General features: G+C 41.8%; 1 protein-coding gene across 1 annotated transcript in view; it reads right to left on the reverse strand.

Moving 5' to 3' along the window:
- Nucleotides 1–572: 572 nt before the first annotated feature.
- LOC115829787 (transmembrane protease serine 9-like) overlaps nt 573–26,089 on the reverse strand; it is a 38,450-nt gene continuing 12,933 nt past the window's right edge. The window contains exons 8-19 of the mRNA XM_030793951.1: nt 14,930–15,092; nt 14,575–14,843; nt 12,205–12,350; nt 11,232–11,595; nt 7,887–8,061; nt 7,545–7,801; nt 7,253–7,350; nt 6,560–6,817; nt 2,908–3,546; nt 2,199–2,739; nt 1,549–1,697; nt 573–1,310 (exon numbers count right to left, since the gene is read on the reverse strand). Of these exons, the coding sequence (XP_030649811.1) occupies nt 573–1,310; nt 1,549–1,697; nt 2,199–2,739; nt 2,908–3,546; nt 6,560–6,817; nt 7,253–7,350; nt 7,545–7,801; nt 7,887–8,061; nt 11,232–11,595; nt 12,205–12,350; nt 14,575–14,843; nt 14,930–15,092 (3,797 nt within the window). The remainder of the gene's footprint in view (nt 1,311–1,548; nt 1,698–2,198; nt 2,740–2,907; nt 3,547–6,559; nt 6,818–7,252; nt 7,351–7,544; nt 7,802–7,886; nt 8,062–11,231; nt 11,596–12,204; nt 12,351–14,574; nt 14,844–14,929; nt 15,093–26,089) is intronic.

The raw sequence follows: 26,089 nt of genomic DNA on the forward strand, positions 1-26,089 counted from the left end.
TTACAGAGGAGGTGGCCTTTCGAAGAGGGAAAAGCTCCACCCAGGAAGAGTAGTAGTCTACCACAACTAAAAGATATTCATTTCTGGAGGTGCTCTTAGGTAAAGGTCCCATTAAATCAATGCCAAGCATAACATTAGGTTGTGGAACCATGGCCTGTTGAATTTTTCCAGCAGGACGTCCAACATCCGGTTTGTACTGTTGGCAGATGGGGCATTCCTGTATAAACTACTTAACCAGTTTCCACATCCCAGGCCAGTATACGGTTTCCCTCAGACGTCGATAGGTCTTAAAAACTCCAAGATGTCCACTGACAGGGGAATCATGGTAGGCTTGGATTACTTCCTTGGTAAGACTGGACGGTACATATAATCTGTAATGAACACTCTGAGGGTCGGTTCCAACAGTTCTCAGATAAACTTTGTCCTCCAGGATGCAGAATTTGTCACTGAACTTGCTGGTCTCTCCATCCTCTGACAGGCTCTGGTGAATTTCCATAATACCCGGATCACTTTGTTGAGCCCTCCATACTTGAGCATCATCCAGGGGAAACATCAGATCAGGTGAATCAGATTTACCCATTTTTGGCAGGAGAAGAAGCCTGAAAGGTGTTACAAATGGGAGAACACTCAATGGTTTCAGAAGTGCGGGATAAGGCATCGGGAACCGTGTTGAGTTTTCCTTTTCGATATTCCAGAAAGAAGTTGAATTTCTGTAGTGGCAAAGCCCAGCGGATCAATCGACTATTCGTTTTATTGGAGGAGAGAACCCATTTCAGAGCTGCATGATCGGTGACAACAGTGAACAACTTGGTATCCAGGTAGTACTGCCACTTCTCCAAAGCCCACACAACATCTAAGCGCTCACGCTCTGTAGTGGTGTAGTTTCTTTCAGCACTGTTAAGTATTCGAGAAGCATAAGACAACACTTCCTCAGTGCCCACTCCGGTCTGCTGGGTGAGGACTGCCCCTAGGCCGGTATCACTGGCATCAGTATAGACTACAAAGTGAAAGTGAAAGTTTGGATGACCCAGAACTGGTGGAGTAGTTAGGAAATTTTTCAGGGCATCGAATGCCTGTTGGCATACCTCATTCCACGTAAACCTTGCTCCCTTTCTTTTTAGGGCATTGAGAGGTTCTGCCACCTTGGAGAAGCCTGGTACAAAGCGGTGGTACCACCCTGCCATGCCTAAAAAGCGTTGAACCTCTTTAAGAGAGGTTGGTGTGGGGAAATTCATTACGGCCGCAATCTTATCTGGATCCGGTTGTATACCCTGGGGGGTGACAATGTGTCCCAAAAACTTAATGGTGGTCTGACAGAAGTTACACTTTTTAAGATTCAGGGTGTCCAGCCAATTTCAGCTTGTCAAACACCTGCTGTAAGTCACTGAGGTGTTGTTGTGCAGAACTCGAATAAACAATAATATCATTAGGATAAACAAGACATATCTGCCCCCTCAGTTCCCCTAAAACCATCTCCATAAACCGTTGGAATGTGGCAGGTGCATTTTTCAAACCGAATGGCATGACATTGAAGTGATAAAACCCTGCGGGAGTGACAAATGCAGTCATGGGTTTACTAAGAGGATCCATGGCCACCTGCCAGTAGCCACTGTTAAGATCCAGGTTGGTAAAGATGGTGGCTCCTGTTAACGAATCAAGGATCTCCTGGATGGTAGGCAAGGGGTATGCATCATTTTCTGTGATAGCATTTAAACGTCTGTAATCCACACAGAATCGATGTCCTCCATCTTTCTTGGGTATTAGCACAACAGGAGAAGACCAACCAGAATTAGAGGGTTCGACAATACCTTGATTCAGCATGTCATTGAGCTGTTCCAGAACAATGGCCTGTTTGGATGGGGAAAGACGGTAAGGACGTTGTTTAATTGGAACACTATGTTGAGTATATATAACATGCTTTAAAACAGAAGTTCTCCCAGGAATAAGTGTGCAAACATCACCGTTGGCCTCCAGCATTGATTGAAAGCAGCCCTTCAATTCCCCTTCAAGCATGGCACTCTCAATTGCTCTTTGTATGTAAAAAGACGCATTGGGTTCCACGGTGTCAAAGGTAAGAGGAGGAACAGCTGTCAGTAACGCAGAAGTAGGTGACTTAAAACCAGATTTTTTTAGAGGTTTTTTTTTAGAGTCCAGTTGAGACTGTTTTTGAAGAGTCCAGCCAGATATATCTGCCGTACCAGGCTGGAAGGGAAAAGGGAAAGAAGGAGCTGAAGGCAGGTAGTAAGTCTGATCTCTGACACAGAGTCTAAGGCCACTAAAATGCATAAAATCCAAACCTAGGACCACAGCAAAGGCAAGGCATGAAGCGGGAAGAATTGCCACAGGAAGGGAGACAGCCAGGCCATGGAGCTGAATGTTTAGATCTACCCAACCCAATGGATTGGTGGCTTCTCCATTGGCCAAGTACAACGGTCCTTCAACCCAGGGTCTCAATTTCTCCTGTGAGCACACCATTTTTCTCCAGAGGGACTCTTGCATGAGGGTATAAGTAGCTCCCGTATCTACAATGGCTTTTCCTATCCATTGGCGGATAGACACAGGAACCAGAAGCTGACGAGGTATGGGTATAAGACATGCAGAGGGAGACGATGCCTCTTTTGCTTGGGTCATAAGAGGGGTTCCTGAGGCCTCTGGCCTTATGGCAGCATTCACTCCTCCCTTTTTATCCGAAACGTTATGCTCGTGTCCTTGTGTTCCTCTCTTCCCTTTTTCAGGTCCCTGTGAGGATGAATAAGAAGGACAGGATCCAGGAGAATTCTGGCCTTTGCACCTCCAGCACAGTACAGATGGCTTTTCTATAACCTGTGTGGATTTCATAGTAGAAAAACGATGACAGGAAGGAATACCAGAAGCAGGGCTAATTTGAGTCAGCTGTTGATGATGTACCCAGTCTTTCTCCAGCTGAGTGCCCAGTCTGACCAGTTCCTCCACATCTTTAACTCTACCCCGGAGCTGACTGGCCAGACGAGGAGTGATGTTTTTTAAGATGAGTTTGACAATTTTGGGTTCGGTGATCCCAGGTTTCCACCTCTTGCACAGGGCACGGTAGCTGAAAGCAAAGTCCCGGACAGACTCTGTCTCTCCTTGGACTCTGGTCCGAACTCTCTCGGCCAGCTCATCGTCATAGTCCTCCGAGAGGAAAGCAGAAAGGAAACGAGTTTCAAACTCCGCCCAGCTGGTAATGTTTTCACGAGCAACATCCCACCAATCTCGGGCAGTGCCGAAGAGTACATTCCGTAACGTGGCAATGATTTCATCATCATGCAGATGATTCAAAGCAAGATAATCATTACAATTTTCCAGAAATCTTAAAGGGTCAGGATCATCTTCCTTCCTACCAAAGCAAGGAAACTGAATCTTGATGGGGGTTTTCCCCATAAACATGCCTCTCAAATCCCCTGGAAGAGCAGAATTAGGAGGAAAAGCCAGAACAGCCTCCTCCGATCCAGGCTGCACAGTGGACTGTAAACGCTGCAACCGCTGGACAACAGGAGTACTGGCTCCCACAGGTGGAGAAGTTACTGTCTGGGTGCAAGCATGATTACAAGAAACAGACTGAAACATTTGCTGTTTTAATAATGGGTAATCGGTATGAAATGAATCCATCAATTTTGAACATGTTGCAACCTCAGACTGTACTTGCTGTAAAGTTGAAATAAACGGTTGCATTATTGCTTTTGTGTCCTGTAGTATTTCAGACTGGAGGTGTTTCAAGCGCCAGCTGAAGGTGGCGGTGAGTTGACTTTGTAGATGAGTGATGTGAGAATCCATAGCGGTCCTTAACTCTTTTTGTTGTTTGTCCAGAAGGTCGGATACGTGTTGTGGAATATGTTCCAAAACCTCCTTCATATTTGTTTTCAGCTCCAGCTGGGTAACTGAGAGCTTCCGGAAATTATTAGCCATGGATGACTGGAGACCTTGTATAGCTGTATGTAAGGATTCCCAGTTACCTGCTGCACCTTCAGCAGACATATTCTTTGGCCACACTGTAGGTAGGGGGTGAAGTGGTAAGGCCAGTTCCGAATCCCCACAAAGCTCCATATCAATAAGAGAGAGATTTGAAGTGGGAGCTTCAGTTCTTTGGAAAAAGGCCTGCCGGTTGTCTCTTGCCATGTGATTTTCATCCAATTGGGTTGAGGCTAAATCCAACTGATGCATGTCACTAGTAAGGTCCACAAGGTCCTCTTCGCTAGCAAACATTTCGTCCTCAGAGCTCGGGCCCCACGTTGGGCGCCAAATCTATAGCGGTAAACAGCAGACTGAAAGAGGGTTACTTTTAGTTGGGTGCCAGACGCCCGCTAGGAGCGTCACAGAGAAAGAAGAAGAAGAAGAAAGTAAAAAAATTAAAGAAGAATAGTATAGTCTACTCACAGCCTTTTTACCCCTATCAGACCGCATAGGCGTCTAGTAGGGCCTAGATTCACCTGCGGCCTGGCACAGCTAGCTCTATCTCAGGGCAGTCATACAAAAAGAATTCCCATCAATATTTCAAAGTAGGATGAAAACAGAGTAGGGACCATGAATATATTTACAGTTGTTAAACATCCAGAGAAACAAAGTAAAGTGTATAATAACCAACATAAAAAAAACCAAAACTCAATGGCAACACTCAACACAAAACGCCGCACGTCCAGCCCAGAATACAATACACAATTTACAATTTGTCACAAATATTTACATATATACAGACGACCGACTGAAGGTCGTTTCTCATTAGGGATAACTGAAAGGAGAATCAACCACAAACAAACAAAAAAACAAACAAACAAACAAACAAAAAAACGACCTCCGCAAAGTTCGTCCCTCCTCACGGAGAGTCCGGTTAGTAGGGTAAGTTTGCCAACAATGCGAACGGTGTTTCGAAAACAGCAGATAGTGAGTGTGAAATCGAGGGTAGTCACCTGGGAAAGTAGGGGGGAAAGCCGGCAGGAAAAGTGAGGGGCCGAGCAGCAATCCAGTGTGGAGTCCAACCACTACAAGTCCGTGATTGTAATTCCGACTAGTGGAGAGAAAAAATTCCCACGCCGTACGAAAACGAAGTTGCGCGTACTGAACAATCGACAATGAAAAATAAACGAACAGGAAGCGCCTTGGGGACTGGGAGAGAAAAACAAACCGCGAGAATGCCGTTTCCAGTTTTCCCTCACCGTAGCAGGAATCACGCCCCTTCCTATCTTCTACGCCAGCCCCTTTCAGTCACGGCAAAAAGCCAATGACATAACGGCAATCAAAGAGAGAAGAAAAAAACAATAGAAAAAGTTTGGTGATGTAAAGTGACAGGAAAGGAAAGCGTGATAGAAAACAGAAAGCAAGTTATTTAGCGGGAGAAAAAATAATGAGCATGACACGGTGAGGGGTCCGTGTCGATTGCCACAGTGGTATGGCCTAAACTTTATATCACGGTATAAGCTGAAACACAGATGGTAACGGTATATTTCATGGTATAATCATTTTTCTTAAAATTTCAGTATAAATGCTTCTGAAGGGGTAAAACACTGATATGGCAACTGCATGGCAGCTATTACTGTACTGTGAATATAAGACCAACACAACTGTATACTCTGTCAGAGAGGGTTTGGTAATTACTCATTGATTAAAAAAGTGTTCAGTGATTGATATTGTTACTTAGCCAGGGCCTAGGTCATTAATAACATATTAGGGTTAATTGAGTTAAAGGTATTTTTTGGTACATCATGTCAATCAACACCAATACAGCATTTTTGTAATCATCCAACATTTCACAAACACGTTTATTAGTCTAAATAAACTGTGCAAACAACAGAATATCTGTTAGTTCGTTTTTTTTTTTTATTGAAGTGCATTAAATTATTTAGTGGAAAGAAACTGAGAAACAGTGGAAGAATTACAGATGGTAAAAAGTGTGGCAGCATTTATCAGACAAATGAAAGGTACCCTGGTGACATTTTTTGAATGGCACTCATTTTTTGATCTCATAATTTTGACAGGTCCTAACTGAGAACGCAAAGAGGTCAAAACAAATTTAGCATAAATGATTAGATTTGTAGTTTTCAGCAGTGTCCATCATTCCATTAGACTGATCTTAAGCATAAAGCTTAAAAGATTTAAATGCAAAACTGTAAAAATGGTGAAAAATCAACATTATAAAACATTTTCAAAATCTTCATTCGTTACAGAAATGTATCAGATTACTCTGAGAGTGCAAGCAATAAAGCTAAAGCAATAAGACTTCTTCAGAAAGGAATGATAACAGTTTTTAAAATAGCTGTTCACCAACCCCTTTCTTACCCAAGTCTCAGTTTGATAGAACAGTCCAAAGGTTTAATTCTTTTTTTATTGCTATCCCATACACAAACAGATTTTTAAGCTATAAAACAATTTTACTGTTGACCCTGCTCAGTGATTAATGTGACATTGTAGAGGGGACTCAATGACCCAAAACAAAGGTTTGGAGAAAAGGAGGAATGGACAGAATGAGGAGAGATGTGAGAGAGAGGGAAAGTGAAGTACCAGCTCCACTTTCAGTGGTAGTTGCTATGGTTGTGGTTGCTGGGCCAACTGTGGTGTTAAAGGCTGTGGTGTTAGAAGATGTGCTGTTGGAGGCTCGTGGAGGGAAGCTGCCCACAGTGTTGTCCAGAAAGTTGTTATAGCGAGAAGTTCGGCTGAAGACCTGGATGTCTGCACGAGGAACAACATTTGAGCGACTTGTACTGTTACTGCTACCGCTGCTGTTTGAGGTGCTGTTAGCGACAGTCAAAACTGCAGCCTGGAACCATGCCACACCCTGTTTACACATCAAAGGGCCACCAGCATCACCCTTTGAGAGAGAGAGAGAGAGAGAATGAATGAATGAATGAATGAATGGATGGATGGATGGATGGATGGATGGATGGCTGGATGGATGAATGAATGAATGAATGAAATGAGATGGCTATGATAAAATAGCATTAAACATTATACACTGTAAAATCAAATGAAATTTGCTCTCAGACATTAATCTTAAACCAAGTTGAGCATGTTTTTCAAACTTATGTTAGTTGTGAAGAATATAACATGAGTTAAATCAGTAAAATGTACAAGATTCAGTTCAGGTAATAAAATTTGAAAGATTCTAAATAAGTATGACTTTATGATTTTACAATGTTGTAGGGTAGTTACTGAGATTCTTGAACACCTAAACTTAAACGAAGTTCATTGTGACTATTTAACTTTCATTCTGGAATTCAGTACTTGAATAATTAGACTGATTTACCTGCTGAAAATCCACCAAACCAGTGCAAATATTCTCTGTAGAGGATGAATTCCCACAATCCACCACAGAAGTCTGGACTTGCTGAAGGGTTTGTTCAACTGAGCAAAAGAGAAAAAAAGAACAAACAAACAAAAAAAGATTATGGGAAAAAAAAATCAGGTTTAGTTCCAGTCTTCATCAGGATTTATAAGAATGTCAGGTGCAGACAATAATATTAATGAACACTTGAGATGCAAGGGTGCTAACACGCATACACACACACACACACACACACTCAAATAAATATTCTTACCTCCTCCTTGTTCTGCACCCCAGCCCACAATCCAGCACTGTGTTCCTGTGGAGAAGGTCTCTGTTCCCAGGTCCACACAGATGGGCTGTATGAAGTCTGAGAGTGTGGGTTTGCTGGCCAGCTCCAGAACAGCCACATTGTTGCCTGTCATGTTACTCAGTGTGATGTTGTTGACCCTCAGAGAGACCTCGTTAGGGTTGGAACCATTTTGATTGAGACGGCCAAGGAACACGGTCCATTCTGAAGCATTGGTGGAGCTGGCAAAAGGGAGGAAACATTTAGAAAATTCATAGCCATTACCACCCATCATAGGCTTTAATTTTCTTGTGATTCAGTTGGTACCTGGAGAAGCAGTCAGCAGAGCTCAGAACGAACTGTTCGGCGACCAGTGTACCTCCACATACGTGTTTGCCTCCTCGCTGCAGACTGGCCATCCATGGCCAAACGCCTGCACTAGCTACAGAGCTGCTGCTCCCGGTACCAACATTGTTCCTAGAGGCACTGCCGCAGACCACCGCTGAAAACACAGAGAGAGAGAGAACTCTTATTTTTAGTGGGAGCTTGTCATAGCAAAGCAGAATGTGGGACACCAAATCCTTGATCAGTTTGTTAGTGGGCATGGTTTGTAATTCACATTTTGGGCATGTAACGAACCTGGGGCTCTGGTTTGGAAGCCCAGTGCTTTACCCTTATGTCACCAAGTGTAAGACCCAAATACAGAGAGCGAGGCAAAAGTAATTCAGTAAAATGGTTCCTTTTAATTGGTAAATCAGGGCAGAGGAATCCAAGAGAGTCAGACAAAATCAGAAAACAGCTCAAGGCGGAGGTCAAATCCAGTAAGCAAGATATCAGCAAACAAATCCAAGGAGTTGGCAGGCAAACTCTTATTCCAAGAACAGGCAAAACAGAGGTTCAACAACAGAGAATAATCCAAAGAACCACACAGCGCTTACAACAAGGCTTGATCAGGAATTGCACACGAAGTAACAACTCAAAACTGAGCAAAGAGCCAACACGTTGAACAGACAGAATTTGGAAGATGTGGTTTCAGAACACTTGTGCTGTCAGAATTGTTACAGACTTGTCAAAAAATGACAGTTTTTGAAACGAGTTTTCAGAACTTGCTGTCGGAGTTTAAGAACTTGCATTCCTGCGCTATGTGAGGAGCATCAGAGTGTGGGAGTGCTGACAGCAGATACTGGGCGGAGGGCTTAGCGGAGCAGCGGGCTGTGAAGACACACAGAGCCAGGCCAGCGGAATGCGTGGGTAGAGCCGCTAACACGAGTGCAGCTGGCAGAGACAAGCAATCGGACCACATTGGAGCTAAATCCAAATGCCGTGCTACATATAGCCCTATAGTTTCATCCTCCACTCGTGCTAGCACAGCCTGTTATGCCAACGCTAATGCTAAAGCTGCTGCTCAGAGATCGCAGAACAAAGCCAGAGCAGAATATTGGTCCCAGTCACCTCATTTGCAAAACAGATTTGAACAATGTTTCTGAGAGTTAGGGTTAGGGTTAGGTTCTCAGAATGTTTCTGAGAGAGAGCCAGTATCCTGTGGTGTGCCCCAGGGTTCAATTCCTGAGCCGCTCTTATTTAATTTATACATGCTTCCTCTCGGCCAAATCCTACAAGACTATGAGATATGTTACCTTAGCTATGCAGATGATACCCAGATTTACTTGGCCCTCTCTCCAAACAACTATGGTCCCCTTGACTCACTATGTAAGTGCCTTGTACACATCACTAACTGGATGGAGCAAAACTTTCTTCAGTTGAATAAAGATAAAACACAGATTATTTTATTTGGGAATAACAATGAGAGGCACAGACTAGCTGTTTATCTTGATTCGAGAGCCCTAAAATCTAAAGAACTAGCAAGTAACCTTGGCATACTAATGGACTTCGATCTCAGCTTTAGCAATCATTTCAAAGCAGTTACTAAATCGGCATTTTATCACCTTAAGAACTTCAATAAGATTAGAGATTTTCTGACTAAACTAGACCTGGAGAAACTCATCCACACCTTTATTTGTACCAGGATTGATTACTGTAATGGTCTCTTAATTGGACTCCAGAAAAGACAATCAAACAGCTTCATTAGATTCAAAATGCAGCTGCCAGAGTTCTCACTAGGAGTAAAAGAAGGAACACATCACTCCCATTCTTAAATCCTTACACTGGCCACCAGTATGCTACAGAATAGACTTTGAGGTACTATCACTGATCTATAAATCACTTAATGTTGTAGTCTCAGCGTATGTATCTGATATGCTGCAGCAAAATGAGTCGAACAATACCCTCACATCATTAAGGGTGAGTCAGTTAATACTGCCTAAGGTAAAGACTAAACATGGAGAAGCAGCATTTAGCTATCACGGCGCTCTTAAATGGAACCCCGTTGACAGAGAGCATTAGAAGAGTCCCAACACTAGACACTTTCAAATCCAGGCAGAAAACGTTCCTGTTTGACCAGGCTTTAGCTCAGTTTAACACAGTGTTAGCTCTACTGCATTTCTATCCTGTAACGGCACCTTATTATCTTCATTCAGTTTTTAATTTGCTTTTTCTTTTCATGTTTAATTTCTTCTCATTTGAATCTATTGTTTTAATCATGTTTTAATCATGTTTAATTTCTTCTCTTTTAAATCTGTTGTTTTAATCATGTTTTTAATTTCTACTCTCTTATATCTTTTTATTTTGAATTTTAATTATCTTTGTATTTTGTATTTTCTCATTTGCAAAGCACTTTGAAAGACTACAGTGTATGAAGGGTGCTATATAAATAAACTTGCCTTGCCTTGTGTGTGTGTGTGTGTGTGTGTGTGTGTGTGTGTGTGTGGGTGTGCGTGCGTGTGTGCGTGCTTACGCGAGCACAAATATGTGTGCATGGGATAGCAGAGTGTTGCTAACTTCACTTTCAATGAAATGGCTTCGGGCTTAATATTTGTATGAGTTTCATATGTGGCTTTACAGTGTATTTATTTTACTGTCTGTGGGATATATTTAAAAGAAGAGCTTTTAGAGCTACAAGCCATATTAAACCAGTTCAGGAACTGGAGTCTGTACTGAGAGAAGCTGAGGGAAGGTTCTCTCCCTCTCCCCCTCTACTGGCCATTTTGAGTTAGGTTTTCTTTTTTTAGTCATTTCCTTCTTTTGTTGTTTTGTTCAGTTAATTAATCAATCACTGACACTTATTTTTGTCAGTCAAGACTGGTTTTCTTCTGGTATAAATACCCCTGCCTTTTCATTGTTTCCTAGTGAAGTCTTGACTGAACCTGACCTTTCTTTGCTGTTGAATGCCACTGGTGAGTCTGTATTATTTTGTATCTTGCCTCTGTTTTCTGTTCCTGTCTGTCTGTTTTCTGGCCTGCCCTGTGTTAAATAAGAGCTGGTACACATGCAGCCAGTTCACTCAACCAATTTGTGACAGGAGATTGAACTGAAGCAGGAACATTTGCAGTATGAAGGTGAATGGATGTGGAACGAAGCACCAGCGTTGAGGAGCCGGAAATGATAGAGAGAGGGAGAGAGAGAGAGAGAGAGAGAGAGAGAGAGAAAGAGAACAGAAAGGGTAAAATAAAAGACTGAGCTGAGGTGGGAGAGAGAGAGGGACAGATATGTGAGAATGAATGAATGCAAAAACCCATTAACTAATTATACTTGGGAAATATTTGATGCACTTACGGGATGTAGTGGTGGCAGGGGTTGTAGTAGCAATGGTTGTAGTGGTGGGAGTGGTTGTAGTGGTTGTAGTGGTGGGGGTGGTTGAAGTGGTGGGAGTGGTTATAGTGGTAGTGGTTGTAGTGGTGGTGATAGCAGGCAGGCCAGTGCAGCTCACACTCAAATCCCCATCAGTGCCACTGGAGGTAAATGTGACAAAGCCGGGCTGGTCAGTGGTGATGTGAGAGTTGATCCAGTCTTGGTACTGGGACACTCTGGCGTACACTCCAGGGAAGTTTGCTTGGGCACAGCCTCTCCCAAAGCTCACAACGCCTGATTGGATCCAGCGAGAGCCCTGTTTACTCACCATTGGTCCTCCTGAGTCTCCCTGAGTGGAATTGTTCAGAGTAAAACATGAATCTAGAATGATCACTGACTCTGACATCACACCCAACACTGACTGTGACATCACCCTGATCCCCTGCCACTCTCTGCATGCCCACAATGACATTTTTATTCAGAGAGTGCCAGTGATCCTCCTCCCAGATTTCCTGGGCTTATTCAGTGCACAGTATTACAGTATTATAACAGTAGATGGAATTAAGTGCTATTCTGTTATAATAACTTTCCAATTATTATTACAATGGTTTAGAGGCAAAATGAATATGTTATTATTAAGAGCACACAAATTCAATGATTTTCCCATCTTCACACGAAAAGTTACAGTGTCTTGCGCAAGAACAGCACAAATACAAAGGGGCAACATTTTACAAATGATTAATAACATAAAAAATCAACAGTTATTTGTTGTTTTAATTAGGTAAAATAAAAAGGCAACGACATTTTAACATTTGTTAAAACAAATGAGGTGGTTAAATGATGGGGGAGGGGACACTTATCTTTTCCAAACTCTTTAGTATGTGTATATACACACACACACACACACACACACAAACACACACACAGACATGGAGGAATTTTCCTTACTGAGACTCACCTGACAGGAGTCTTTGCCCCCTTCTAATAATCCAGCACAGATCATGTTGTCTGTGATTGAGCCAACACCATACAGACAGTTACACTGTCTGTTTCCCACCACTGGCACTTCCACTTCCTGTAAAGTCTGAGGTGAGGGAAGGGAGACTGAGGAAAAACAGATCAAACACATAAAAGTCAGTCACTTACTGTGACTCCACAGAACAAAATCATCTATAACATATAAACACATATTGTATAAAATGACTGAACTGACTCACGTAAGTCAGTTTAAATATAAGACAATATGTCTGTGTATTCTGAATATACAAATACTCAAATGACTGGATAGATTAAGTGAATGACAAAATCCCAACCAACTGAACATGGACAGGACTCCATAAACTCCATCTTCCTGGGCTTTTATGTTTTAATAACACACATATATGAACATTCAGGTGACCTCAGTGGGTGAGTGAATAGGGGAAAATGGGACACATATGTTTAGAGGAGACAAAATTGTCCTAATTCTATTCACTACTGCTGAGATTAAGTAATTCTCAATATGGCTGTTACTGTAAGTAAAAGACAAGTGATGTATCTTTCTTTAATAAAGATATGAACTGTAATAACTGTTTTTCAGGACCATTTGCAGAAGCTTTGAGGGGTTGCAAAGTTTTACTGCAACCTCTTTTAAGATATGCATTCCTTGTCTATACTACTAACACTGTATCTGCTTCCCCCCCCCCCCCCCCCCCCCCAAACATACCTACCTATCAGCGTTTTTAAATTGTGTTGAATTGTTACGAGCACATCTTCCTCAGTGATCCTCATACTGGGTTTATCTGAGTTTATCTTCACGGCTCAGTACGGTAAAACTCCACCTAATTTACACGTAGCGCTGCTAAGTGGATAAGTGGAGAGTGCGCGAGGAGAGCAGGAGTGGGGACTACTCAGTTTTGAAGGAAACAAAAAAGTTTTAAAATGACAGTTCCGAGATATAGTTTTAGGAGACAATATAAGTTATTGTCTCAATAAGTACATGAGATCCATATATGTGGAAATGCGTTGGCCGAAACGTAATACAGTGGTCCCTCGTTAATCGCGGGAGTTACGTTCTAAAAATAACCCGCAATAGGCGAAATCCGCGAATTAGTCAGCTTTATTTTTTACAATTATTATAGATGTTTTAAGGCTGTAAAACTTCCTTTAACATGTCCAGAAGTCCAACTTTTTGTGCGATGGTTAGCATCTTCCACTGCCTTTTGGGTGCTACCGCAGGTGCCTTTGACGGTGCAGAACGTTTCGTCGACATTGTGGGGTTTGTTGTTGAGAAAACTTGCAAACATACAGTACAGCACTTCAGAGTCGCACTGCTAGCGATCGAAGATTTATGTAAATTTGGCAAGCTGAACGCATTCTGTACTGTACAGGAGACACGGCACGGAGGAGATTGATTGACAATGGTCTACAGCCAATCAGGACGTAGAACACAATGCGCTGTAAAAAAAAAAAAAAAAAAAAAAAAAATCATGCAAAATTGCACTAAAAAAATCCGCGAAACTGCGAGGCCGCGAAAGGTGAACCGCGTTATAGCGAGGGACCACTGTACATGTTTTTATTCTGGGTGACGTGGATTAAAATCCGCTAACTGTCAACGCGGGATGGTATGGGGCCGATCAGATAATGCTCTAGGTGACCGGAGAAGACGGAGATTTCTCCCCGCGTCTGGACCGCTCGGGAGCCACCTCGTGACTGTCTGCTTCTGAAAGTCGGATTCCTTAAGTCGGCTGCTGTATGTAACCAGTTTTTATTCTTTGCTCTATTACAGAGAAAGGGTCGGGGCTGTTGTTTTTGGCCACTACGCACCTAAGCGTTGCTCAGGCCTGCAACGTGGGTTATTTTATTTGTTTTGTCGTTTTGTTTCACTGTCTGCCTGCCAGCTTGTGTGCATGTGCGTGTGTGTTAGATGAACTAACAGTTGGGTGTAGAAAAGTAGTAATAATGAATTAGAATCCTTCTAAGCAACCCAGTAAGCGTGCTTGTTTATTTATTTGTTGTTGTTGTTTATCTGTCTATCTCTGTTAATCTATCTATCTATCTATTATTGGAGAAGATACATTATAAGCCACAGTAATTTGTTTATTTTTGTTCGTACCTTTAATAAATAGTTGTGTTAAATTCTGATATGTACACATGTACATCTGAGCATGTGCTCCATAGTTTTATTGAACTGAAAGTACATTAAAGATGCATTATTCACTAAGACATGCTCTAAATTGCAAAGGGGTATAACTATGTTAGTAACCAAGTAAATGAACCCTGGGCTGCACTTGTCTGTATCCAAGGGGCAACATAAACGCTACATACACGTCATGTCAGAGGATCTTACCGCCTTCTGCAGTGTCTCCCCAACCCGTGACCCAGCTGTCAGTGCCATTGAAGAAGGTGCTGTTTGCTGCAGCCAGACAAACTGGTCTGATAAAGTCAGTGAAAGTTACAGACGCGCTGAGACGCAGCAGAGCAATGTCATTGTCACTGGTGAGAGAGCTATAGTCAGGGTGACTGATGATCTGAGAGACTGCTCTGGACACCTCATTTGAGTTGGGTCCCTGCTGAGTCTGACGACCCAGGTAGACGGTGACCTGTGGAGCTGTAATGCTGAGGAAGAGGAACATAACGAGTTAAAAGTTGTTCATAATCAATATCACGTTCTGTTAGATTCAGAAATCTGGATGATTCAGTACCTTTGAAAGCAATGAGCCGCTGACAGCACCCAGTCCTTGTTGATTAAGGAGCCACCACAGAAATGGCTGCCAGATCTGTGTAAGCTGACCTGCCAGGGCCAGGCACCAGCAGGGGCGTCCTGACCCCCCACTATCCTGGTGTTGAGGGGGGGCTGACCACACACTGATGGGAGGAAGAATGTCTTTAGGCAGAGGAGGTCACACTAGTACAAAATCTTTGAAATTTCACTTGATATAAACTCTTGGACTTACCATCTAACTGTGAGTGGGTACCTGAAAAACAGACAAATGTTAGTGAGTGTTAGTACTGGAAATACAATGTGCTTTTTAGCTTGATTTCTAGCTCCAAATGAAGATTTATAGTGCAACTTGGGGCTTAAGAGCTTTGTTGTTTTGTCCATATCATCTGTTCTTTGACAAAAATAGTCCTATTTTTCGTTTATAATATTTTTTCATTTATAATCGTCCTATTATTTATTGTCTTACTTCATAACATCTAGTGTTTACGCTTTTGTTTAAAATTTGAATCAATTCATTGACTGAAAATGCAAGAATTTACAGAAAGCAGTGGTCAGGCCCATCAGCTGCTGAAATGAAATTTTACACACCTTGATTCCAAATGAATGTGTCATAGAGAAAAAAATGACAGTTTTTGTATTGAACACTAATCTGAAAGCAAGGATCAACGGCGTTTTGTAAGCACTAAGAAAACCCTGGTATTTTGTATGTCTGCGTGTGCATTTGTGTGTGCCTACTCATCTGCATTCTTCCTCTGTGAGTAAACGCAGTTAGTTGCTTAGTGTCATACGAGAAGAATACTGTGTTTACTTTGCTGTCAGTGGATGTGCTATTGTCGTTCCTCATTATATCGAATACTTCAATTAATGTTTGTGTTGTTTTTTTGTTTTGTTTTGTTTTGTTTTTTTAAGGTCAGCAGGTAGTGGAGTTCTGCCAGGCTAAACTCATCAAAAACCATACAGTCTTAACTGTTTGTCCGAATTATATTTTATTTTTCTCACTTCACAGTCCAGGCAATCCAGTAAAGTGATCTGATGAAGCATAAAAAGGTAAGATTTCCAAGCTACATACAGTTATAATGCACAGCCATCCAATGTTTGTAATATCTGTTTTTGTCCACTTGGCTTTGAAGTAGGCTATGTCAAGATGTTTCCTGTGTACAGTTTCATTACTCATTGTTTGGAGAACATGATGGTATTTTAGACATTGAAAACATACGTATGTGTTATCAGAGTTGCATTCCTGTTAAGCATTACGTCAACCACCATATAAATGGCAGGTTTTTTTTTTTTTTTTGGCATCATAGGGCTTAGGTTTAAACAGGAATTATCACAGATGAAGGTAAAGATCAAGATGTATGACACTATCCACACACAGCCTCACCCATAATATCTCCTAGTTCTGAGAAGAGGTACAATGTCCTCAGCTTTTCATTTCACATCCTTTTTTACAGCTGTATTTTTCAATTCACGAGCATTTTCATCACCTCCCGTTTGATCACTTAATTTTTGTTACTTCCACCCCACATACTAGCACGACACACACACACACACACACACACACACAACAAACATAAAAAAAAAATATGAGGCCAGACCACCAAACATTGTACAAAGCTTTTTTAAGGCCTGCCTTTATCTCCTCATCTCCTGGCCAATCAGCGCCCAGTTGGATTCTCAATTTGTTCCCTCATTGTACATGTATATGTATGTGTGTGTGTGTATATATATATATATGTGTGTGTGTGTATATGTGGGTATATATATATATATATATATATATCTCCTTGTGTTTTTATATGTTCATTGGTGAAGTCTTATGCTAGCTGTCTGCACTGAGCCGCTCCTTCTTTCCATCTGTCTTTCTTTGTTTTTTGTTTTTCCTGTTGCCCAGTTTTGCTTGTTTTCCTTGTTGCCTAGTTTCCTTGAAAGCCTTGTTATCCCTATTTTCTCTGTTAGCCCTGTTCCCTTGATTATCCGTGTTAGCCTTCTAGTGTATTGACCGTAGCATGTTCCTGACTTTGATCTTGCCTAGCCCCTAGTAGCCAGTGTTTTCTGTGTCAGGCCCTGCCTGTTTATTGACTACTATTTGGATTACGATCAAAGAATTGCCAGCACTTGCATCCAGTCTCTGTTTGTGATAACACCCGCCACAAACACTCCTCTGTAAAAACATACACATTACATATATTCTGGACACATCACTGGGAGTAACACATTATACAAATACCCCTGGGCAAACAAACACATACACACTAGTTACAACTCATCAATGACTCTGACCAACTATGCCTTTGACCAAAACCACAGAGTTACCATGGTGGCTTGGCAGATTTGCAGCTGTTACAGTCTTTTTGCATACACTAAATCCTGTTTCAGTGGGCTGAAAGAAATGACACAAGACATTCACTAAAAAAAAAAATTGCAAGTTGCAAGTCTTGTTCATTGTTCTGTCCTTATAGAATATACAAGAGCATGGTACAGAGAATAATGAATATGCATTCTTACCACGATCTTTTGCTTATGAGGTTGTTAAACTTGATTGACACACTTGTCAGTCGTTTTGGTTTAAAAGTATCCGCTCAATGCCAAATTGTAATTTGAATTCACTGTCAGACTGGGTTTATATGCAAATATGTATATATGATTGTTTACTTTGAATCCTTGCTTTTGTTACTTGTAACAGCGTGATCAAAACTGTGTGGGCAAAGCATAATTCTGTGCTTCTTTATCTCATGATTGGAGCCTTTCTCTGATATCTTTGATGAAAAAGATTTATTCTTCTACTGCAGGCATCTAATGATATCATACACTGAAGTTGCTAAACTGGCTTGGGACAAACGTAAAGCGCACAAAGAATTTTAAACCTTTTTTAACCATTTGTTATGTACACTTCTGTCATATGCTAAGTACACAAGGATGTAACAAATAAAAGTAGTGTATAATATAGTCTATTCTCAGGTGTATTAACCACATAAGGTACCTTTTGTTTGTTTCCTAACTCAAACGTTTTATACAAGCGCCTTTTCAGAGCAAGATCCTTAGACAAATAATTCAAGTTGTTTAATCAAACACAAACTGTCCAAGTGAGTTCACCTCTCAAACAATGGGGATAAAAGGTCATGAACTTACCCTTGGATAAGAGGGTGATTAGAAACACAACACATACTGCCCTGAAGACAGCCATCTTCATCAAAGAGTAGTTTTTCACCTCGGTCTTCAAATATGTGTCTTGTATATTGATCCTCTCTCTACACGTCTAAACCTTCTGCCACAGATCAGCACACCTGTACTATTCCTGGAATTCTTAGAGTCTCATTTGCTCTTGAGACAGCCCTGTCTGGGAAATGTTCAAAGCTGTTTAGACATGGGAATTTATCTGAAGTCATGCACACGTGACTAGATAAATGTTTCCTGGTATGAAATGACAAATGTCATTTCCTCTTTCAGATTGTTTCTCATTCAGATATGATTATGAACTAGTGCAAAAATGTGTTTACAAGTGTAGGGATTCACAAATGTGCCTGCAGCATTACCAATAAAGAAATGCAGAAAATTCACATCTAAGATTCAGTGACAGGCAGTGGTAACCTGAAAAGGCCTTCAGCATTGCGGTGCAGCATCGCTGATGCTTTGGACAACTTGTTGGGCAGCCAGTGGCTCTTTGTCTTGGACCTCAGGAAGATAAAGAGAAAACGGTTTTCGTCTGTCCCCTTGAATGTTCAAGAACATGCCACAACAGATCACCTGCACACCCATAACATTTCAGAGGATAATAGAGGAAGTTGTGGGTGACGATAATTTTTTCCGGATGCTGGTATATGTCGATATCCTTGTTTTCAGCAAAAACCTGGGGCAACATCCTGGCAGTCTGTCTAGCACCTCCTCAAGGTACCAGAAAGACTTGAGGAAGTTGGCTTAAAGGTGTCAGTTGATAAAAGCCAGTTTTACCACCAGTCAGAAGTCAAGTATGCGGGACACATTTTCTCTGAAGCCAGAATTGCCACTGACCTAGGGAAGGTAGAAGCAGTAAAGAACCGATAAGTCAACCGATCTCAAGTACTTAAAATCTTTCCTTGGGGTTCATGAATATTCTGTCGGATTTATTGCCAGTTACGCTGCCATAGTTTGCCCTCCACTGTAAAAATGAAGTATATTTTAATGTATTAAAAATGTACTTTAATATCAGCAAGTACATTTCTAGCACATTATTGTTTTGTGTGCTAAATAAAAGTGCAAAAAAATTTACAAATGTACTAATAATTACATTTAATCCAGCCACTGGGATGCTCAGAGTCAGTGCATTCTCAGTGCCAGTCTCAAGCCCGGGGAGAGGGTTGCGGCATCCGGCGTAAAACCTAGGCCAAATCAAAATGCAGATCATAAATCAGATGTCCATACTGTATCAGTCGAGGCCCGGGTTACCAACGGCTGCCACTGCTGACCAGCAGGGTGCTGGCGGAAACTATGCTACTGTTGGGAAAAGGAGAAGGAAATGGAGTAGGGGTAATCCTGAAGGAAGAGTATGTCCAGAGTGTCTTAGAGGTGAGGAGAGTGTCAGATAGAGTGATGAGTATGAAGCTGGATATTGAAGGTGTGATGATGAACGCTGTCAGTGCATATGCCCCTCAAGTTGGGTGTGAGATGGAGGAGAAAGAAGATTTCTGGAGTGAGTTGGATGAAGTGGTGGAGAGTGTACCCAAGGAAGAGAGAGTGATGATCGGAACAGACTTCAATGGGCATGTTGGCAAAGGGAACAGAGGGGATAAGGAGGTGATGGGTAGGCATGGTGCCAAGGATGGAAATGGCTCTGGTTAACACATATTTCAAGAAAAGTGAGGAGCACATGGTTACGTATAGGAGCGGAGGACGGTGCACACAGGTGGACTACATCCTGTGCAGGAGGCCCAGGGGAGAACGTAGCAAGGCAGCATCGGATGGTGGTCTGTAGGATGACTTTGGGGATCAAGAGGAGGAAGAAAATGAATGAAAGATCAAATGGTGGAAGTTGGAGAAAGAAGACTGTCGTGCAGAGTTCAGAGAGCAGCTAAAACAGGCACTGGGTGGCAGGGAAGAGTTGGCAGATGGCTGGGAAACTACTGCAGGAGTGATAAGTGAGACAGCTAGGAAGGTACTGGGTGTGTCCTCCAGAAGGAGGAAAGAAGGCAAGGGGACATGGTGGCGGAACCAGGAAGTACAGGAAAGTATATGGAGGAAGAAGTAGAAATATAGAGAAGGTCAGAAGGAGTTGCACTGCGTCTTTGTGGATTTAGAGAAAGCATATGATAGAGTGCCGAGAGAGGAGGTGTGGTATTGTATGAGGAGGTCGGGAGTGGCAGAGAAGTATGTAAGAGGGGTGCAGGACATGTATGAGGACTGTGTGACAGTGGTGAGGTGTGCGGTAGGAGTGACGGATGGGTTCAAGGTGGAGGTGGGATTACAGCAAGGATCGGCTCTGAGCCCTTTCTTGTTTGCAATGATGATGGACAGGTTGACGGACAAGGTCAGACAGGAGTCTCCGTGGACTATGATGTTTGCGGATGACATTGTGATCTGTAGTGAGAGTAAGGAGCAGGCTGAGGAGAGCCTGGAGAGGTGGAGGTATGCACTGGAGAGTAGAGGAATGAAAGTCAGTAGGAGCAAGATGGAATACATGTGTGTAAATGAGAAGGAGGACTGTGGAACGGTGAAAATGAAAGGAGCAGAGGTGGTGAAGGTAGATGAGTTTAAATACTTGGGGTCAATGGTACAAAATAACGGGGAATGTAGAAGTGAGGTGGAGTGGGTGGAGAAGAATGTCAGGAGTGATGTGCGACAGAAGGGTACCAGCAAGACTGAAAGGGAAGGTTTACAGGATGGTAGTGAGACCAGCTATGTTGTATGGTTTGGAGGCGGTGGCACTGACGAAAAGACAGGAAGCGGAGCTGGAGGTGGCGGGGCTGAAGATGTTAAGATTTACGTTGGGTGTGACAAGGATGGACAGGATCAGAAATGAGTACATTAGAGGGACAGCCCACGTCGGACGCTTTGGAGACAAACCAAGAGAGGCCAGACTGAGGTGGTTTGGTCACGTGAGGAGGAAAGAGGCTGGGTACCTTGGGAAAAAGATGCTGATGATGGAGCTGCCAGGCAAGGGGAAAAGAGGAAAGCCAAAGAGAAGGTTTATGGGTGCAGTGAAAGAGGATGTGCAGGTGGTTGGCGTGACAGAGAAAGATGCGGAGGACAGGACGAGATGGAAAAGGATGATTCATGTGGCGACCCCTAACGGGAGCAGCCGAAAGAAGAAGCAGAAGACTAATAATTACATTACTACCTCAGTAGTACTGATACTTAAATTGATATTTAGTGTATTCAGATAAAGTATACTACCCCAAAAATTTACAGAAATGTTTTATTAGTGCATTCCTTAATAGTGTGCTTTGAATGCTTCATATATAAGCTAAGTTACATTTTAGTGGATTTTCACATTGTAATGACCTCGCCCCCTCCCTCGCCGGTCTCAGCCATTCCGCGCTCAGCGCCGCCGGTTTACTGATCGCCGGTCTGATCACCCTCATCCTGCGCACCTGCTTTCACTTTGGTTTTCCGTGATGTCACTCGCTATTTAAACCCCCTCCGCTGGATCAGTCAGCACGAAGTCTACGCCTCCCATGTGTTTTCTGAGCCGCTTATTGTGAGTGTTTGTCTATATACTGTGTATCGTCCCATAGTTTGCTTTGGCCTCCTGTTCTGGTTTTATTGTCATTTGTTCTTCAGTCCCCTGTTAACCCTGTTTGTGTTCAGCCCTCTGGTGATCCATTATTTACATCTGTCATTAAAAGTCCTGTTCAGACGCACTTGTGTCCAGCATTGTGGTTCTTCCTGACACATATACTATTAGCAAGTGTACTTAATGGCTAGCTTTTAAGAAATTTACTTTTGTCACACTTTCAAAATATCTTTTCGAGACGTTAGCATAGCAGTTTTGAAGTGCACTTAAAATAAGTGAATTAATAATTAAAATGATGACAATGGTAAATTAGTGTATTCTTCCAAAGTACACTGTAAACCAATACAAAGTGGTGAGCATTTAGTCCTTTCTTTTAAAGTGTGCTTTGATCAGTTTAAAAAGGTTTACAGTAAAAGTTAATTTCCTTAACTGACCTTTTCTGTTTCACATTTTGAAATACTGCCTTTTGCCAGTAAAATACTACAGTGCTATTATTTATGTGCATATTAAATATTTTTAAAAAATTATCGATACATTATCAATTTTTATTTTAAAATGCAATTAATGTTTAGTGAGTGTTATTAAAAAGTACTTTAGGATTATTTTAAAAACTTAGTTCAAAGTCACTAATGTTTTTATGTAATACTTAAAAATTGTGTTTCTTGTCACATAAATTCTAAATAAACATGAACACTACAAACAGCAACAACATACAGCACTTTTCAATGCACTAAGGGCTTTTTTAGAACACATTATGGTCACTAGCATTTTTAATACTGCTATTAAAATATATAACCACAGGACAATCTTGAAATTATTTTTTTTCTTATTTTGTACATTCCCTTCCCAGTTACTGGTTAGATGCTTCTGTGAGTGCATGCACAGAATTAGAGACTCAATATGTTCCATTTGCATATACACAATCACAGCCACAACATAATTCATCCTGGTCATTCGTACATAAAAACTAAAACTCGACATACATAACACAAATCTCTACACACACAGAAATCCATTTAAAACCAATGTTATTGTCTTATCAGTAATTTGTTGTTTTTGAAGGTCCTCGTCTGTCATCACTGTCTAAAGCCCCTTTCACACATGCACTGCAACCCTAAAATAATCTAGATTCTAACCGGAGGGGCTCTTTGTGTGAACGTAAGTGTCCGGATCAGTCAAATCAGATTCTAAACGGACTTTATTCTACCAGCCCCCTTGCAGATTATAGTCTGGAGAATGCACAGCGAGCATGCTGATGCCATTTCTAACATGCGACATACATATATACATACATATAAATACAAATTTGAACTATTTTGTGCTGCTGGGCTATTTGGGAAGCACTGTAAATAAAACACCATTGCAGTGTATTTTCCTGAAAACCCGTGGCCAAAAAAGGGCCAAAACCAGCTAATCAAGCACGGATAGCATCTTACACGCCATCGCTGGATTTAAAAAAATCAATTTTAAAATATATAGAGAGCCAGTTACGGCAGAGTATGTGCACATGTGTGTATCTGAGAAATATGTTTTACTTATTTAAGGGTTTTTTTTGGTAAGAACTTAAAGTTTTATTAAAATTGTCTATCGAAGTTTGCCGTTTGACATTTTGCAAGTGGTGGACATTTTCCCCATCAACGGTCACCACCATAGACAGTAGAAGGTCACCACCAAGTGTAATGGAAAATTGGGTGCGATTCAGGGAAACGTTGAATTGAAAATGGCACCGTTTAAGTTAGCAATGTTGTATTTCAGGGACAACTCATTTCATGTTGAAAGTACTGACATTGTGACACCTCAGTACAGAGAGCAGCTTGTCCAGTATTAACATGTATTGTATTAAGAGGGCCGGCATTCTGACGAGTTGTACAGCTTTGTTGAAAAATGCTACCATAGTGCTAATCGATAGCAGAGTCTAACCCTAACCCTGACTCTAAGAGCACAGAACTGCTAAGTAGCACATATCAATAGGTAGCACAATCTGTCAGAACACCTCTCAGGTAACCTCAGAGGCATACAATTCCGATGGATCGAAAAATTTGGAACCGATTCTCAACTGGATTCTTGATTCTTGATTCCGGTTCTTGATTCCCATCCCTTTGGTTTGACCTAACTTGAAACCTAAATGTGAAATAAAAAGAAAATTCAAATCAAGTTATGTTGAACTGTGATGATGGTCATGACATCAGCCAATGAAATGTACCATCTATACAGCTAATATTTAATTTGCGCCATCTTTTCAGTCTCATTAATGCTGGCTTTGCACATATCACTGCTGTTCTCTCTATAATAACAGAGTTACAAAAAATCCTGAGACTAAACTGTACACCTATTAATGATAATATCTTAGTAACTATTAGTCAGAATATCTATGGTTTTGTTCAAAAGTCAGTTGTTGATAGATTCCATCTACAGCTGGACTGTTGCCCATTTGCTGTTTTTTTCTGTTTCAACACTCCTTGTTATATTTTGGACATAACTGAGTTATTTTACTTCTTGTGCCCTTTGGTTTAGAGACCGAAAATGACAAAGGCTGCAACAGATAGAGTCCTTTATCAGGGATGGCCCCCGAAACCTAGTCAAGACTGAGTCCAAATTCCACATGCATTTGGACTCAGTCTTGACTAGGATTTGAACCTCTTTGGACTTGGTCTCAACTAGTCCTGGTCTTGGACTTGTCTTGGACTTGACAAAGGTGGTCTCAACTACAGCTCTGATACTTAGTACATCAAAAATAGCACACTTTTGGTACATTAATCATGAGTGCATGGAAGTATCCTAAGTATAGCTGAATTAAGTATCCTTCAGTGGACTTTTTTCCCCCCTGGGCTCTCACCAGTCTTACCAAAGGCTACTCACCTAATCAGTCGGTGACTAACTAACGAACTAACTAACTACCCAGAGGGAGAAGCGCTACGTTGGGATGAGAGTCACCAGGGTGGAGCTGATGATGAGAAGCTATTAAATGAGAGAGATTTTAAGAGCAGTATGTTTGGAGTTTAAACTTGTGTTAAGTTGAATTATTTAGGACAGGAGATAATCCATTGTGTCTATTAGATCCATTGTGTCTATTAGATTAAGAGTAAATCTCTGTGATCGCGCACACACTCTGTGAGCAGTTAATTTGACCTTTGCATTTGACCCATCCATACACACCAGCACAGTAAGCACACACTGTCATGTATTTGGGAAGTGTAGTTCTTTTTTGGCCATGTGGTGTCCTCAGTCTTTGTTTTGTGCCTGTTTTGTTCATTATTGATGTATTGTTTTCACCTGTGTCTTGTTCTGTCTGTCTATTTAAGCCTCTTGTTTTCTTCAGTTCTTTGCTCAGTCTTGAGTTGTTACCTAGCGTACGATTCCCGATCAAGCCTTGTAGTAAGCTCTGTGTGTTTTGTGTGTTCTCTTGGATTGTCCCCTGTTGCTGAACCTCTGTTTTTGCCTGTTTTTGGACTAAGATTCTGCCTCCCGTTTTCTCTGGATTTGATACTGGATATCTCTGCTTACTGGTTTTGACTTCTGCCTGGAACTGTTTACTGATTTTTGCCTGACTCCCTTGGATACCTCTGCCCTGATTCACCCGTTAAAAGAATCACTTTTACTGCATTACTTTTGCCTTGCTTTCTGCATTTTGGGTCTTGCACTTGGCACCAGGGTAAGGGACTGGGCTTTCAAGCCAGAGCCCCGGGTTCAAGTCCCAGGTCATATGTCACACACACAACCACTAGGTGCAGGAGCAGTTGGCAGTGCACCTGCACTCGGGGGGGCAGTTGGGGGTTAAGTGCCTTGCTTAAGGGCACTTCAGCCGTGGATGTTTTCCTGTCGGTCCTGGGAGTCAAATCAGCGACCTTTCGGTCACAAGCCCGCTTCTCTAAGACTTAGGCCCCTGAGGACCAGGGTAAACTCCCCAGACTGTAGTGAAACATTTTTTCCATCCTGCTGAAGCTCGTCAGGACTCACATTGCTCCCTGGTTTGGTCTGCTTCCCAATTTGAAGCATCTTACCAGGCTGTTGTTCGTTTCCCTCAAACCCCTCATGTGGTGTCTCCCCCCCCCAAGTCTGTGTGAACTGAACAATTCCACATGCATTTTTTGTCTGTTTGTTTCTGCTGGTAGTGAACAACTAAAGTGGTCATTTGTTGTTTATTGGTCCCAAAACACACAAGCCAGGACTCAGGTCTGCTCTGACTATTTGGATTTTGAGACTTTATTATTGGAGTGCCAAGAGTGTGTGTGTGTGTGTGTGTGTGTGTGTGTGTGTTTGAGAAGGAGAGAGAGAGAGAGAGAGAGAAACAGAGAGAGAAAGAACACATTGCTTGTTTATTAATTGTGTGAAGATTTATATTTTAATCTGTTCGAGTTGGTTTAGGTAATGAGATGTTATTACAGAAACTGCCAGTAAGGTGTGACTTTATGATTCAGGAGAATCCCTTTTTTT

This window comes from Chanos chanos, chromosome 16 (genome assembly GCF_902362185.1).
Source record: "Chanos chanos chromosome 16, fChaCha1.1, whole genome shotgun sequence".
NCBI lineage: Eukaryota > Metazoa > Chordata > Actinopteri > Gonorynchiformes > Chanidae > Chanos > Chanos chanos.